The sequence below is a fragment of the Corella eumyota genome, chromosome 4 (assembly GCF_963082875.1).
Source record: "Corella eumyota chromosome 4, kaCorEumy4.1, whole genome shotgun sequence".
Lineage (NCBI taxonomy): Eukaryota > Metazoa > Chordata > Ascidiacea > Phlebobranchia > Corellidae > Corella > Corella eumyota.
The window spans coordinates 11,290,927-11,307,720 of record NC_137493.1 but is presented as its reverse complement, the minus strand read 5'-3'; the positions used below and the strand labels follow the sequence as shown (position 1 = coordinate 11,307,720).

The 16,794-nt window shown below is 30.7% G+C and overlaps 2 protein-coding genes across 2 annotated transcripts in view; both read left to right on the top strand.

The window, feature by feature from the left end:
• LOC145751188 (actin, muscle) overlaps positions 1 to 2,272 on the top strand; it is a 71,028-nt gene extending 68,756 nt beyond the window's left edge. Inside the window, exons 2-3 of the mRNA XM_082567292.1 lie at positions 1,034 to 1,661; positions 1,752 to 2,272. Coding sequence (XP_082423418.1) covers positions 1,043 to 1,661; positions 1,752 to 2,269 — 1,137 coding nt within the window. The 5' untranslated portion in view covers positions 1,034 to 1,042 and the 3' untranslated portion in view covers positions 2,270 to 2,272. The remainder of the gene's footprint in view (positions 1 to 1,033; positions 1,662 to 1,751) is intronic.
• A 1,241-nt stretch (positions 2,273 to 3,513) lies between these two features.
• LOC145750826 (low-density lipoprotein receptor-related protein 2-like) overlaps positions 3,514 to 16,794 on the top strand; it is a 55,606-nt gene continuing 42,325 nt past the window's right edge. The window contains exons 1-24 of the mRNA XM_082566901.1: positions 3,514 to 3,574; positions 4,390 to 4,509; positions 4,616 to 4,732; positions 5,243 to 5,362; positions 5,578 to 5,688; positions 5,836 to 5,955; positions 6,176 to 6,292; positions 6,698 to 6,832; positions 7,214 to 7,330; positions 7,756 to 7,896; positions 8,220 to 8,386; positions 8,885 to 8,975; positions 9,089 to 9,221; positions 9,611 to 9,811; positions 10,337 to 10,542; positions 11,220 to 11,360; positions 11,788 to 11,997; positions 12,482 to 12,683; positions 12,915 to 13,040; positions 13,450 to 13,587; positions 14,248 to 14,383; positions 14,861 to 14,942; positions 15,411 to 15,520; positions 16,012 to 16,102. Of these exons, the coding sequence (XP_082423027.1) occupies positions 3,514 to 3,574; positions 4,390 to 4,509; positions 4,616 to 4,732; positions 5,243 to 5,362; positions 5,578 to 5,688; positions 5,836 to 5,955; positions 6,176 to 6,292; positions 6,698 to 6,832; positions 7,214 to 7,330; positions 7,756 to 7,896; positions 8,220 to 8,386; positions 8,885 to 8,975; positions 9,089 to 9,221; positions 9,611 to 9,811; positions 10,337 to 10,542; positions 11,220 to 11,360; positions 11,788 to 11,997; positions 12,482 to 12,683; positions 12,915 to 13,040; positions 13,450 to 13,587; positions 14,248 to 14,383; positions 14,861 to 14,942; positions 15,411 to 15,520; positions 16,012 to 16,102 (3,193 nt within the window). The remainder of the gene's footprint in view (positions 3,575 to 4,389; positions 4,510 to 4,615; positions 4,733 to 5,242; positions 5,363 to 5,577; positions 5,689 to 5,835; positions 5,956 to 6,175; positions 6,293 to 6,697; positions 6,833 to 7,213; positions 7,331 to 7,755; positions 7,897 to 8,219; positions 8,387 to 8,884; positions 8,976 to 9,088; positions 9,222 to 9,610; positions 9,812 to 10,336; positions 10,543 to 11,219; positions 11,361 to 11,787; positions 11,998 to 12,481; positions 12,684 to 12,914; positions 13,041 to 13,449; positions 13,588 to 14,247; positions 14,384 to 14,860; positions 14,943 to 15,410; positions 15,521 to 16,011; positions 16,103 to 16,794) is intronic.

The following is a 16,794-nucleotide window of genomic DNA, read 5'->3' as shown; positions in this document are numbered from 1 at the left end:
AATAGCAACGCGTACCAAACAAAATTCCCAGGTTTAAACTATATTTACTTCGTTTGGTTATTATAGAACCTTTTTAACATACGCGGCCATGCATATTAAGCTCCTTATTATATGCCGCGGCCATGCATATAATAAGTTACTTAGTTCCATGATTTTGACCCTATTTCAAATTGAACTAGTACATAACTTATAATTTTTTTAAATTTTGAATTTTACCTATAAATAGGCGATTTTTAACTATAAATAACTGTTTAACGAGACCAACATTATGTTAACACATTGAATAATTCATAGAAACGTAGTCTACTAAATGTCATGTATATGAGACACGCTATACTAATAAACTTAATAAAGGTTGACATTTGTGCATAAAGCATGACATTTAGTTTGTTATGTAATTATGACGTAACACATCACGTGCTTACTAAAAATGCTGTTTTTTGTTAAACTATGTTTATTAATTGCACATAAGACTCAAGCCAGTAAGTACACTGTAGTATTATATGTTATTTAAAAAAAAAAAAAATATTTATTTACTCGAACTTCTGTTTTTTATAATCGATTAGTATTTTATCTTAACTGGACCAAAATTGCAAAATAAAACAAAACACAAAAGACTATTAACTTATTTTTATGTTTTTACCCATTATGAATTATACTTCTAAAGTGTGTTTTTATCTTTAATTTTCCTTTTATTTTTAAATTGTTAATTAAAAATATAATTAAGTGAAACATATATTTAGTAGAGTGGCAAACTTCTCAAACCTTTTAAGGAATAAAAATGCTTATTGTAAGAATTGTAGCACCAATTATGGAGAACAACTGTTTTAACACTTTAGCTGACGACAGATGGTCCCTAACTTTTTTCTCACCGTAGAGTATATAAAGTGTGAGTCAACATCTCAACAATCATCATTTAATATCAAGCATACTAGTTCATACTACTTAAAACGTAAGTACTTTAGAACAATTTGTGTAATAAAGTAAAACTGCAGTTTAGTGAAATTGACCAACTTTTATTTTTAGATAAAACAAAGTTACAATGTCTGACTCAGAAGAAGATCAAACCGCTTTAGTGTGCGACAATGGATCAGGATTAGTCAAATCTGGTTTTGCTGGTGACGATGCACCAAGAGCTGTCTTTCCATCGATCGTTGGACGACCAAGACATCAGGGCGTTATGGTCGGCATGGGACAAAAAGACAGCTACGTCGGTGACGAGGCTCAAAGCAAGCGAGGTATCCTTACTCTTAAATACCCCATCGAGCACGGAATTATTACTAACTGGGACGACATGGAAAAGATCTGGCATCACACGTTCTACAATGAGCTTCGAGTTGCACCGGAAGAGCACCCAACACTTCTCACCGAAGCCCCACTTAACCCCAAAGCCAATCGTGAAAAGATGACCCAAATTATGTTTGAAACTTTTAACGTGCCAGCTATGTACGTTGCCATTCAAGCTGTTCTTTCTTTATACGCTTCTGGTCGAACAACCGGTATTGTTCTAGATGCTGGTGATGGCGTTTCCCACAATGTCCCAATTTACGAAGGATATGCGCTCCCTCACGCCATCGCTCGGTTAGATTTGGCCGGTCGTGACCTTACTGATTACCTAATGAAAATTCTAACGGAAAGAGGATACGCATTTGTTACTACTGGTAAGCACCTTATTTTTTTTTTAATTTTAAAATTGATTAATAAACTTACCACTCGTTAAAAAATAATAATAAATATTTTTTGTACAACAGCTGAGCGTGAAATTGTTCGTGATATTAAAGAAAAATTGTGCTACGTCGCCCTTGACTTCGAACAAGAGATGGCAACTGCTGCTTCATCTACCTCTTTGGAAAAAAGTTACGAGTTGCCAGACGGGCAAGTCATTACCATTGGAAACGAACGATTCCGTTGTCCAGAAACCCTTTTCCAACCTTCATTCATCGGCATGGAGTCAGCTGGTATCCACGAAACAACCTACAACTCCATCATGAAGTGCGACATCGACATTCGAAAAGATCTTTACGCCAACAACGTCCTCTCCGGCGGAACTACGATGTACCCTGGTATTGCTGACAGGATGCAAAAGGAGATTACTGCTTTAGCTCCAAGCACAATGAAGATTAAGATCATCGCTCCTCCAGAAAGAAAATACTCTGTCTGGATTGGAGGATCTATTCTTGCATCTCTTTCCACCTTCCAACAGATGTGGATCACCAAACAAGAATACGACGAAGCTGGACCATCTATTGTTCACAGAAAATGTTTTTAAATTATTTCTGCTTTTTTTGGATAAATAATGCTATATCAAAAAAATCCTGAAAATAAATTTATAGTAATAAAAAATTGGTAACTGGTTTAATTATAGTTTAAAATCTTAGATTTTGTGAAATATCGTTATTGTCCGTATTCATTATATTCTTACTTGGTTAAAATAAGTAGGACAAACTCGATTATGTTCGCTAAAAAATAAGACTATTTTTTGGCCTGTCGGCAAGGGCAAATATTTATAATGCATTAAAGATTTAAATTCAAATTTACTGTTAGATCATAAACATTTGGCATATCATTTATTTAGTTTAACCTTTAACTTTTAAGCAAATCCTTAGTGATAATATTTAAATTAAGCACGGCATATAACCTGTAAAATTTAAAGAAAATGCAATATATGCAGCCCTTTTTTTTTACAAATAATCAACAATGATAGACCATAAAATAATAAAAAACGTTCGCAATTGGACGTTTATTTTCAATTTTAGTTTAAATTTTGTTTGAAGATAGGTTTAAAAGTCAATATATAACCATAAAATACATATCCACAAATTAATTAATATTTTAAAGCTAAAATTTAAAAATGCAAAATGTATATCTTAATTTCTAAAAATGAATTAGTCTAATTTTAAGTATTTTGATAACAATTTATGATTTTCTTATATAAAAATATTGTGATATTTTAAAAGGCTTTAAAATCTGTTAAATATTTATACGAAATAAAATCACGCGCAATAAAATAAATTTCACCGAATCGGAGATAGGTACCAAACAACAAAGGTACCATGCGACCCTAACTCGTTAAAAAATAATTAAATTACCTAACAATGCATTCTACTGCATTATTCTGTCATTAACAGCTTTATGCAAGCACAATTAAACGGATCGTCATATTTTGTTTAGTCATTCCTGGTTTTTATATAAAATAAGAGTAACTGAAATTTATTTATTATTTTGAAAATTTCGCAAGTTGGTCGAGTTTTAGATTTATTTAAAACATCTTTTGGTTCAAAAATGTGAAAAATTAATTTATTATTATTTTTTTTTGAATAACAATAATATAAATGACTGAAATGTAATTTAAGAACAAAATTTAACAACTTTGTTTCGCTCTAAATCGCGTTCTTTTTAGCTTTCAATTATTACGTAACAAAATAAAAATTTTTCCAGACTTTTTGTTAGAATCGTTAGTTTTGGCAGAAAATGTAAATTTGGTTTTAAAGTTTTGAATATTCAGCTTCAATAATGAAGATTGTGACGTCACTGTTAGTTTTATTGTCTTTAATTTGTTACGCAAAAAGTCAAGGTAAGTTGATTGTAAATAGTATTTAAATTAAAAAATATGAAAAAAAAAAATTTTAAATAAAAACATTCTTTTAAAAAAAGTTAAACCATTATTTATATTATGTTGAAATTATAGGCTTTTTATTGTTTTTTTTTATATTTATTCATCCTAATGTGAAAACGTCAACCTCACGACATAAACATAGAGAAACATCAGTTACCCCAACCTAGCCTCGAGTTGCCTTTGACAGTTTAGGATATTATAGATAATAAATACCCAATAATCATGCTGCTGATAAAATATTGGCCTAGCAGGAGTTTATACCCTTTGTAGCGCCTAACTCGAAGGCGCTACAGCATGGAAGCAGTGGGGATTAAACCCAGGACTATTTAAAACATGTTATTTACAAAAAAATAGGAACAATTATTTTAACAATTTAACTTTAATCGTAAAATAAATTTAATTTTCGAAATAAAATTTCACCACACTTTTATTGCTTACGTTAAATCTTGTCGTAAAATAAAGAATTTCTTTGTACCGAGGCGTGCATTGTTTTGTTTGTTACGTCACAAAGAATAGCTGTATTAGTTTAACATTTTTATCGTAAAAAAAACGAAAATAAAAATGTCGTTCAATCGTAAACTTTTCATTGTTACGTAACAAGTTATTTAACAAATAATTAAATTATTTCAAGTGTTGATTTAACCTTATTTTATTCTCGAAAATATTTGTGACGTCACAATTAGTTGGTTAAGAATTTATTAAATTATTTATTTTATGACGTCATATAATCTCCTGTTAGCGTAAACTAATATTTTTTTATTATGACGTTATAGATTGTCCTACTGGTGAATTCAAATGTGCGAGCGGACAATGCATCCCGATGACGTGGGTTTGTGATGACGTCACTGATTGTCAGGGTGAGCAACATCCGGGATCTGATGAACAAGATTGTCGTGAGTAAAAACTTTACTTTTAACCTTTTTTTTAATTATTTTTATAACTTTTTTGTAAAATTTACCCCAAACTTCCCCTGTTAACCCAACAAATTGTGTTTAACAGCCCCCGTCCCTTGTACTGACCAGGAGTTTAAGTGCGACGACAGCAGTTGTATCCCAATCGGGTTTAAATGTGATGGTTCCGCTGATTGTTCAAACGGGGAAGATGAGCAACTTTGTCGTGAGTTTTTAAATTAAAAAATTACAGGTTCAAATCGCATCAATTCCACATTATCCGCTTTTAAGCCCGGCGTTTACGGTTAGCTTAAAACCACTTACAACTGCACACCTTTTACAACTGAATCAAATATATAAAAACCTACCCCATAAGGCGATATAAAAAAATGATATTTTGAAGTCATTTTTTATGTGGGAGCCGGTATACAAAAATAATAAATACTTTTGGATAATTTTAAATTTGCGACGTGGTCATGGTATATCATCGGTCTTTCTACCAATTTAGAATTGGTAATTTTAGGCGAAATGAGTAACCAAATATGACTCAAAATGACATAACTCAAGGCTAGGTCGAGAGGGAAAAAGTTGTTCTTTGTTAAAAGTTAGACTGTAGTGTCGGCTTATATACATAAAGAAAAAAATAATTAAATATTTTTGTTATACAAATTTTTATAAAAATTAAATGATTTGGTAAGAGTTGTCTTTTTAATATATGACGTTATTTTATTGACAGCTGGACGATCGTGTAGTACCGTGCAGTTTACCTGCACGAACGGATACTGTATCTCACCGGATCTCCTCTGTGATCATTTCAACGATTGTCCGGACGGATCAGATGAAAACTCCGACTGTGGTAGGTCTTGAATTCGATTCCCGTTTAAAAAAAAGAGTTGTAATATTTTTTTAATTTTTGCAAATATTTTTATTTTAATATTTTTAAAACAAATTTTTGCAAATTTTGCATTATTTTATAGAGATAGTACCAACTTTTAAACTAATCATATCTTTACTTGAACCATTTTAAAATTGTTTGCCGCTAGATGGTAACCAAGAGCTATATTATTGCAGATTATCCTAACTGTGAAGAAATAACTTGCGACAATGGAGAATGTGTTCGAACTGAACAGATTTGTGATGGAACAGTCGATTGTCGCGATCAGTCGGATGAATTCAATTGCAGTAAGTATCTTTTCAATTATTAGGTAATCTAGCATTAAATACATAACAAACAGACTAGTTCTTGGATTTGCTTCAAATTTGTTAGCAACCTAGTTGTTTTTAATTTTTAAAATTTACCTTTTGGTGAAATGATATTTTTTGTCTCAGGCTCAATTCGATGCCCGACCGGCCAGTTCCAATGTAGTAACGGGGATTGTATTCCACTTTCTTTTTATTGCGATAGTTGGGACAATTGTGGGGATGGAAGCGATGAACCCGACACTTGTGGTCAGTGTAAACTTTATTTTTAAATAAAAAAGAACGATTATTGATTAAGTCAAAGTTTTTATATGCGATTTAATTATAAAAGTTTTTTACTTTAAATAAAACTAATATAGCAATTAATAGACATAAATAATAGTTGGACTAGTTGGGGAAAATCCCATTTTTACACGTGTGGGTCACTTGTAAACAATTGTGACGTAATAATATTAATTATTGTAAACAGACTATCCTTCTTGCGCGGGAAACGCGTTAACTTGCGATAATTCTCGATGTGTTCCACAAGATTTGGTATGTGATGGCAATGACGATTGCGGAGATGGAACAGACGAGAAGCACTGTAGTAAGTTGATTAAAATTTGATTTATTCTTAAGTGTAGGGTGGTGATATTTTTTGTGTTTTCCTGATTTCTCCTTGATGTTAAAGGTTGACTTAACGACGTAAACATAGGATAACATCTGTTACGACTGTTACCCTGACTCAGTCTGAAGCTGGCTTTGGCAGTTTGGGATAACATAAATTTAAAAATTGCTCATTGATAAAACTGCTGATTGGTTTTTGCTTAGCAGGTGTTATTGCTGTTTATAGAGCTTGACTTAAAGGCACTACAGCATGAGAGCAGTGGGGATCAAACCCAGGATTTCATGTAGTGAAGCCAACTGTTCTAACCACATTATTAGCAGCAAAACATTATTAGTAGTAAAAACTTTTTTAACAATTTTTAATAAAATATTTTAAAATATTTAGATTATGATATTCCATGTCTTAACAACCAGTGGAAATGTACAAACAGCAGTGAATGCATCGACGTTGTTCAACTTTGTGATAACTCAAATGACTGTGAAAATGGTGAAGATGAAACACTTGGTGGTGCTGTTTGCAGTGAGTTTTTTTTTTCAATTTTATATTTTTTTATTTAAAACATATTTAAGTACAAAAATGTAAAAAAAATGTTACAAAAGTGAATAAATATATTAGTCGATAAAAGGGTGTAGTGGTAAGAACACTTGGGTTTACTACATGAGGTTCTGGTTTTAATTTTACTGCTCTTGTGCTTCAATGTCTTTCAGTAAGGTGCTATAAGCAGTATAAACTCCTGCTAAGCCAATACTTAGTCAGCAGCTTAATTTTTGGGCAAATATAATCTAGAATATCCTAAACTGCCAAAGGCAGCTCAACTGGATCAGGACATCTGATGTTACTCTTTGTGTTGGTTGTGAAGTCAACCTTCTCACATAAATAATTATTTTGAATTGTTTTTAGGTTCTGAAAGGTGTGGAATTTTGAGTTGTGACTACTTGTGCCAACCAACACCATTTGGAGGAATTTGTTATTGTCCAGATGGAATGCAAGTAGCCAACGATGGAATCAGTTGTGAAGGTGGAACTTAACTTCATGGAATACTTACAAATTCCAATTTATAACTAAAGAAAGTTATATCGTATTAAGATTTAAGATTTTACATGTAGTTTAAAACAAATGTGAAAACAAGAATAATTCTTTAGTAGTTACAAAACCCAAATAAAACTGTAGTTATGTTTTTAAATCACTTGTACTTTATGGTTTTCAAAAAAACAAATTATTTCTCATATTTTGCAGTTCTGGCTAATTTTTTTTTTGTTTCATGTGGTCCTAGCTAATTTTCTCACATACTTTTCGGCCAAAGTGAATTCTCTTTTGTACTTTACAGTCTTAAGTTTTTTTAAGAACTGTAATGTACAAAAGATCTATAATTTTTCTTGTGGTGTCTTTTTGGAATTTATTTTAATTTTTAAATATCAATTTTTTTTGAAAAATTTTTACAGATTTTAATGAATGTGAAATATTTGGTCAATGTGAGCAGGTTTGTGAGAACAGCGTCGGAGGATTTAAATGTTTATGTGATGAGGATAATTATGTCACAGAAACTGACGGAAACACTGTTCATTGCAAAGCCAAACCTGCCGGTAATTTCTTGTTTGTTTATGTAAAAAACATTTTTTTAACCTTTATTAAACTATTTTCAAATTATTCTAAAACCATTTTAACCATTAATAACCTTTTTCAAATTTTTTTTAAGTTTTTTTTTTAAATAATGGTTTTATTTATTTTATACTGGTTTTAAAATTTTTTTATTTGTTTTTGATGTAAATTTAATATAAATCAATATTTTATAAAATTATAATAGGTTTAAAAAAGATTTTTAAATTTTTAAACTTTTTTCTAAACATTTTATTTTAGGCCTATTTATTAAATATTTTTTTAAAATTTTTAAACAACAAATTCGTAGCTGGAGCCCCAAAAATTTTGTTTACATCGGGTCAGGATATTTATTTTAGTGACCCATTCGGTGGGGGAAACACCTTAACTAGGGTTGTCGCCGGCAACCGACCTGCTGGGGTTGATTACCATTTCCAAATGGGAAAAATATTTTGGGCAGATCCAGAAGATGCAAAGGTCGGTGATATTTTCATTTGTTTTTTTATAAATTAAAAAATTAGGAAATAAAAAAAAATTGATACGTAATGAAATGCTGTAAATTCAGTGCTGTAAAATTAATAAAAAATATTAAGATTTTTCAAGTATATATTTAATTTAAGATTTTTTTGGCAATTAATTTAAGTTTTTTTTTTATGTTTTTTATCTATGATGCTTTTATGTATTTTTAAAAGTATTCAATTTTGTCGAAAAGCTTAAGATTTTACTTTATAAATACTTATTTTGACACTATCTTTTTGATCAATAATAATATTAATAATATCTTTTTAGGCTAGTTAATTTTTCAATAAATCTTTTTTAAATTACTTTTTATAAAATTTCACTTATTCTACTTTTTAAATTACAGAATTTATTTTTTAAATGTTCATATTGACACTAACTTTTTAGAGAATAATTCAATTTTTAATAAATTTCTTTTTTTGGGAAAAAACTTTTTCTTAAATAAAATATTTTAAGATTTACTCTGCCGATCTTGATGGAACGAACCAACAAACAATCCTCGATGTTGCTATTCAAGATCCTGAACATGTCGCAGTTGATTGGATTGGTAAATATAATGTCATAAATAAATATTCACAAAATTTTCTTACTACTACTAGTATGTTAAAAAAATGGTTAAAAAAAGGGGAAAAAAATTTCAGTGTTTCCGTTAATTTTTAGCAAACAACCTATATGTTGTGGAAACCCTTGTGGGCCGAATTGAAGCAAGTAACTTCGACGGGTCACATCGAACGACCTTAGTCAGTGAGGGGCTGGAAAATCCACGGGGCATTGCAATTGATCCAACTATTGGGTAAATTTTGGGGAATTTTTTTCAAATTATATAGCCTATATATAAATATAAATAAAAAATGTTTTGCATTTTTAAATTTATATAATTTAATATTAAAAAAAACGCTTTTTGCGTTAATATATATTTTGGTGACCATGCCATAACATAAAATCTTTATGTTAAATTAATGTTTACACCATGTTAAATTATTAAATAACTGATTTTGTCATTTTGTCCATATTGCATTATTGTAATATTTGTTGTTCATCTTTGTATTACTTTCATTGATGTGCAAGAAAAACTTACGTAAAAAAAACAAAATAACATTTTTGGTAGTTATTTATTTAATTTTTTAATTTTTATTTTTTAAATTTGTTATTGAAAAGTACAAAAAATGTTTTGTTTTTTAGCTACATGTTTTTTACTGACTGGCATCAAGACAATCCTCGGTTAGTTCGAGCGTTTATGGATGGAACTGAAGTGTACACTCTAGTGAACACCCAAATGGGGACCCCTAGTGGTGTAAGTGTTGATTACGAGGCAAAAAGGGTGTATTGGGTGGACACCAAGTTTGATTACATAGAGACAGTGGATTATAATGGAAGGTTTAGGTAAAAAAAAGATTTATTTAATAATTTAACATTTTTTTTATGGTTTTAATAATTTTAGCTTTCGTACACATTTTGATATCTAAATTTAGATTTTTGATATTTTGATTTTTCGAATTTTTTAGCTTTTGCAGAATAACTTTATAATAGTTGAAACTAACTTTTTAACTTACAACATATGGTTTTTTTTTGTATATATCTTTATTCTCATAAAGTAACATAAGTTACTCCGACCCAGTCTCGAGTTGCCTGTGGCGGTTTGGGATATTATAAATTATAATTGCCCAATAATTATACTGCTGATTAAGTACTGGGTCAGCATGAGTTCATATCGTTTATAGCGCCTTACTCAAGGGCTCTACAGCATGATATAAGTGGGGATTGAACACACGGCCCTAATGTGTGGTGTAACAAGTGTTCTCACCACGCTGCCGGTCAAGTTAGTACAGAATGGTTAATTAAGTTCTAAATTTGGTTTCAAAATTTAACTTTTATGCATATTTCTTAATAAATAATTTTGTTTAAAAGACGCCAAGTGTTAAGTAGAAGTTCGAACATTCCCCATCTGAATGACATCACAATATTTGAAACAAATGTATTTGTGACTGATCAGACCAAACTCGCGGTATTGCAGGCAAATAAATTCGACGGATCTGATCTTTCGAGTATTTATGAAAACAACCAAGATGCTCCCAACAGTGTGGTAGTGTACCATCCTTCTAGACAACCAAAAGGTAAACAATTTTTATGTTAAAGAAGTCTGGTAGTGTGGTATACCAATCATGGCGTCAGACTGCAAACCAAAAGGTTTCGGGTTTTAGCTGTGCCAATGCCACACAGTTTGCCCTTGAGCCCGGGGTTAACAGGGTATTTTAAACACATCACAACATCACACCCCACCCCAATAAAAATATTAAAAAACCTATCTTCTTAAGGGGATATGAAAAAAATTATATAACGAAACTTAGTGTACAATACCTAAATGTCCAGTGAATAGGCCTACAAATTAAATAAAACTGCAGTTTGACCTGAGTGGGTATATTATTATTGGCATATATTTGCAACCATGTGTATATGAATGCCTAGTAAAAAGTAGGGAGGGGCTATTGATTAGTATAATTTATTTTAATTAAAAACTTATAAATTTTATCCTGTAATAAAGTAGTGCTAAAATAGAAACTGGTCAATAAAGTTTTAAATTAGGTTTTTAAATGCATAATCTTTAAATTAACTGTTTTTTAAACTTAATGCACTAATACAAAGATAGTAAAAGTTGTCAAAAAAATTTAATTAAATTAGGAAATTATCATTTTGAGTCTAAAGTTCAAGTTTTCTTTAAACTTTTTATTTTTTTAACTGTGTTGTCGTTATAGATTTTAATTTGAATATCAAAATTATTTTTTTTGTACAGTTTCAAACCCATGTGAAGTACAGAACGGTGGTTGTGCGCATCTGTGTGTACTAAGCCACACTCTTGACAACAATGGGCTTGGATACTCGTGTAAATGTGATCCAGGATTCACCATAAGTTATGATGGAAAATCTTGCTCAGGTTTGTTAAATGGATTTTATTTTAATCAGATCAAATTAAATTGAACAATTTTATTTTAGTAAATTTCTTTTTTTTAGTAATGCTGCGAATAAGATATTTAACATGGATTAAAGTAATTTACCTACTGTAAAATTGTGATAACAGTTTAAATTTCTACTTTAAATCTACTTAATTATATGAAAGTAGATTTATATAATAGAGCTTAGTTGCTGATATACATATATAAATGTATGTTTAATTTATAGGCCTTCAAAATAAATAAAACTGCCATTTGTGGTGCTAAGGTAAATTATCACAAGCAAAAAATTAGTTAGGAGTTAAGATAATATGGAAACTAAAATCACGATGATAGGGCGAACTATCTACTAATTTAATCTAACCAAATCCAATTATTTCAAAAATTAAAATTAAACTTTAAAATATTTAGAAATAACAAATGCTTATATGCTAATCTCTGCGTACGACTCGGTAAGGGGAATTTCCACAAACCCAAGTATTAATGATGACATTATTCTTCCTATTTTGGGCAACTATGAACAAGCCTTCCTAGGGGTGACTGGTGATGCAGTCAAAGGGTATATTTACTTCCTGGAGGCCTACAACAATGTCATTCAACGAAGGTTTACTAATGGATCAGGTATGCTTTGGAATTCTATTTTTTTAATGTTTTAATAATATTAAAATGGTGGAAAAGATTAGTTTGTTTTGCTTGCTGTTATTTACATACTGCTAAATTATTAAGCTGATTAACTTCGATAATATAAGTGTTATAAAATCTCTTAGGTAAGCTCAAGCTGGCAACGTTGTATAGTTGTTAGAAAACATGGCTTTACAACATAAGGTCATGGGTTTGATCTCCACTGCTTACAAGCCGTAGCACCCTTTAGTAAGGCACTATAAATGGTATAACCTCTTGCTCAAACACTATTTAGCAGATTAATATCAGGAAATTATAATTAATATTATTCAAACTGCCAAAGTTAATTTAAGACTAGGTCGGGGTAACTGTTGTTACTCTATGTTTAGGTGGTAAAGCCAACCTTGCCACATCAAGAATAAATAAATATGTAAAAAATACTAATCTTTTATAAAAAAAAACAACAAAATATATTTAAATTAAGGTTCACTTGAAGATGTTATTATCAGTAATCTTGGCGTTGTGCGATATATCGCATTGGATTGGACTACAGATAACTTGTATATCGTCGACAACTCTTATAAAACAATTAGTGCAATCAACGTTAATGATCGTGATAAGTTGAAAAAAGATCTAGTTTCTAATTTATACAACCCAACTGGTCTTGCCTTGTCTCCTTTATATGGGTAATAATAGATTTTTATGCGTTAAAAAATATTTTTGGGGTCTCTTCAGATTTTTTGTGTTAATAAGATATTTTTTGGGGTATTAATAAATTTCTATGTGTTAAAAAAATATTTTTATATGTTGAAAAAATGACAGAAATTTTTTATTCTAATGTGTGATTATTACATAATGTTTTTTAAATTGCATTGTTTCAAGTTTTCCAAATTAATATGCTGTTATTTACTTTACAGTTACATGGTATATGCTGATATGTTGAGACCAGCTCATATTTATAAAACATGGATGGATGGAACTCATATGGAAGTCCTGGTTAATACTTCAATATATCAACCTATTGCTATTACCATCGATTTAAGGTTTGGTTAAACTTTACATAATAGCTAAAGCCTTAATATAGAGTTTAACATGTAGTTTTTACGTATTGCTGTGAGCATGGTATATATTCTGTTAGCAGCAACACAACATTGTTTTGCTACACAACATTGGGTAATAGGTTCAATTCCGACTGCTTTCATGTTTTAGGGCCCTTGAGTAAGCCAATATAAAGATACCAATTTTAAGGCTGATATAGTCAATAATATCCAAAACTACCAAAAATATCTCGATACTAGTTAATGATGTTACTCGATGTTTTAGCTGTGAAATCAACCTTTCAACATTAAAGATAAAGATATATAAAAAGTTATTTATCAATTATTATTTCAGACCGTCATTTTTCTGCATCAATTACAATATTTCTAACTAAACTTTTAATTTTCTTTCTAGTTCCAGTTATGTGTATTGGGTGGATCTTGGATTTAATAGATTGGAGAAGATAAGTCTTTATGGGTATTCACGTCAACAATTCTCTTTAACCCAACAATTACCTTACCCTTTCTCAATTGGGGTTGCTAGTAACTTCGTGTAAGTGTTATTAAATTGTAATGTAGTAAAGTGGTTTAAACTTTTGGGATTACTACCTTAGGTTCGATCTCTACTGTTTTAAGGCTTTATCACCTTTAATGATGAAGCTTTAAATAGTATAAACACCTGCCCAGCCCAAAACCAATTGGCAGATTAATTATCAAGCAATTATTCCCAATAATATTACAAACTCTGAAGTCAATTTGAGACTGGGTAGAGGCAGCAAACGTTACTTTGTGTTTAGGTCTTTAAGTTGACTTTTCTATATCGAGAATCAATAAAAAAAAAAATTTTTTGTTAAAAATAACAAAAATTTAATTTTGGCTCAATTTTTACTTCTATATGAGTAAGTTTTGCACCGAAATCAATTTTTTAGTCCATCATTTTTTTTCATATTTATTTATTCTTGATGTGGAATAGTTGACTTTACAACCTAAACATAGAGTAACATCAGTTACACTGACTCAGTCTTGAGTTGTTATTGGCAGTTTGGGATACTATTAACTTATCCACGCCTTGCTTAAAGGCGCTACAGCACAAAAGCAGTGGGAATTGAACCCAGAACTTCATGTGGTAAAATCATGCGTTCTGACCACTACGCTGACTGCCTTTAAATTGATAATGTTTTGAATTATAAAAACACTTGTTGTTTATCCTCAGGTTTTGGTCGGACATCAGGGAACAAAATATCTACAGAGTTTATAAATATCCATCAAGCACCCCAGCAACACCTGATGTAGTGGAAGCGGGCGTGGGAACGATTTATTCAATGTCCATGCAGGATAAATCACTACAGGTTAGTGGTTAACTACACTAAGTTTAAAAGATTGTGATTCATATTGTAAGCTTTTGGTTTAAAGTATATTTTCACCACTGGAGGTCCTGGGTTTGATCCCCACTACTTCCATGCTGTTTTATCCTTAAGTAGGTGCTATAAACGGTATGAACTTATGACAGGCCAAATGTTAATCACCAGTTTAATTATTGGGCATTTGTAAATCTATAATACCCCAAACTGTCAAAGGAAACTAAGTAACAATGTTACTATATATTTAGGCTACATTGAAGATAAATATATATAAAAAAATATTACGTTGAATTTATTAGATTTTGATGTATGCAGTAAGCTGCTGATTTATGTTTTAATATAGTGCTGTTGCAAATTACCAAAATTTATCTTATTTTTTATTCAAAAAAGTTGATGTCTTAAATTTGTGATTTTCGTATAAAATAGTTAAGTTGACAACAGTCTAATAATAATATTTATTTTTAGACAAGATATTACAGCAACCAGTGCAATAGAGCAGCAAATCCAAATGGAGGTTGCCAATTTTTTTGCTTTCCCGCGCCATCCAGTAAGTATTTTTCATTTTAGTTGAAATCTATGAATGGTGAATGGTATATATATTTATGTATATAAATATATGTATGTCCAATTTAAGATATGCGAAATAAATAAACATTTTTGTGGTGTGTGGGTAAATTATTACGAGCAAATTAGTCTGAAGTTGTGGCCATATTATGACAATTGAAATCCTGACTGTCGGGCAGGTTATCGATTAGTATTTATAAATTACATATTTTGTTTTTTCTAAGAGAGATTATTCTTTAATTTTAGCTAATATTTAAATTTAACCCAAACTTGATTTATTTTGTAAGCTATTAAGATCAATTTATTTACCTATTTTTTACCTTTAATTACATATTCTTAAATATTCTAAGAAAGGTTTTTTTAATTGTGTGATAGCCAAAAAATCAAATAGTTTTTTTTTTGGAATTTTTTTTGGAGTTAAAAGTTGACTTGAATTTATTGTTTTTTTCAGATTCTAGAAGTTGTGGATGTCCAAATGGATTTTACCCAAACCACATTGGAACTGGTTGTTTACGCGACCCTCATTCAACTGTTTCACCACCATGTGATGATAGTTACCAGGTTACATGTTTTTTTTTATTTATCTTCGATGTGGGATGGTCGACTTTACAACCTCAACATAGAGTAACATTAGTTACCCCGACCCAGTCTCAAGTTGCTTGCGACACCCAAGGGTGCCACAGCATGAGAGCAGTGGGGATCGAATCCAGGACATCGTGTAGGAAAGCTGAGTGTTCTGATCACTACACCACACACTTTTAGCAGTTTGAGATCTATTGAATAAATTTGCCCTATAATTAATATGCCAATTAGTGTTTGGCTCTCAGCAATAGTTCATACCATTTATAGTGTTTTTCCTAACAGCACTTAAAATATAAAAGCAGCTGGAATCGAACCAATGACCTCATGCAGTTAAGCCAAGTATTTTTACCACTTTAGAATGTTGTTGGTGGTAATTTTAACTTACAAATTTAAAACTAAATTTTAATGCAAAATAAAAAGTTAATTTTTCAAAATCTTATTTTAAACTAATTCTTAATATTTTGCTGTAGTTTTCTTGTGCTAACGGACGTTGTATTTATCATGCTTACACATGTAATGGAATAGATGACTGTAGGGATGGTAGTGATGAAGTAGATTGTGGTAAGTTGTGGTCATTTGTGGTAAAATAAATTTTTTTCAATTTTGTGGTGATATTAACAAAACTTTTATGTAATTAATGTTTAAAAACTTTAAAGTTGGTGTTAAAATAAAAACTAACATTACTATAGTGACCAGTATAAAGTGGTTTTAATTTAGACTTATTTAGAATGGAGCTTATGGATTAATTTCTTTTTTTGTATATATCTTTATCCTTGATGTGGGAAAGTCGAATGCGCGACTTAAACATAGAGTAACATCAGTTACTCCGACCCAGTCTCGGGTTGCCTTTAGCAGTTTGATATTACAGAGATTATAATTGCCCGGTAATTATGCTGCTGATTAAGTCCTGGCTCAGCAGCAGTTCATACCGTTTATAGCGCCTTCTTCGTTACAGCATGAGATCAGTGGGGATTGAACCCACAACCTCATGTGTGGTGTAGCAAGTGTTCTTACCACTATACCACGCTGCCGGTATATATATATGTGTGTAAGTCCAATTTAAAAGTCATAAAAAAAATGCTGTTTGTAGCGTGAGGTAAATATTTACCACCAATGTCATTCGAGAGTTGCAATCATATTAAGCACTTAAGCAGTAAGGCACTAAAAACAATATGAACTCCTGCTTAATCAAATCAACAGATTTGCTATCAGGCTTTGATGAACAACATTATTTAAAACTGTTAAAATCAACC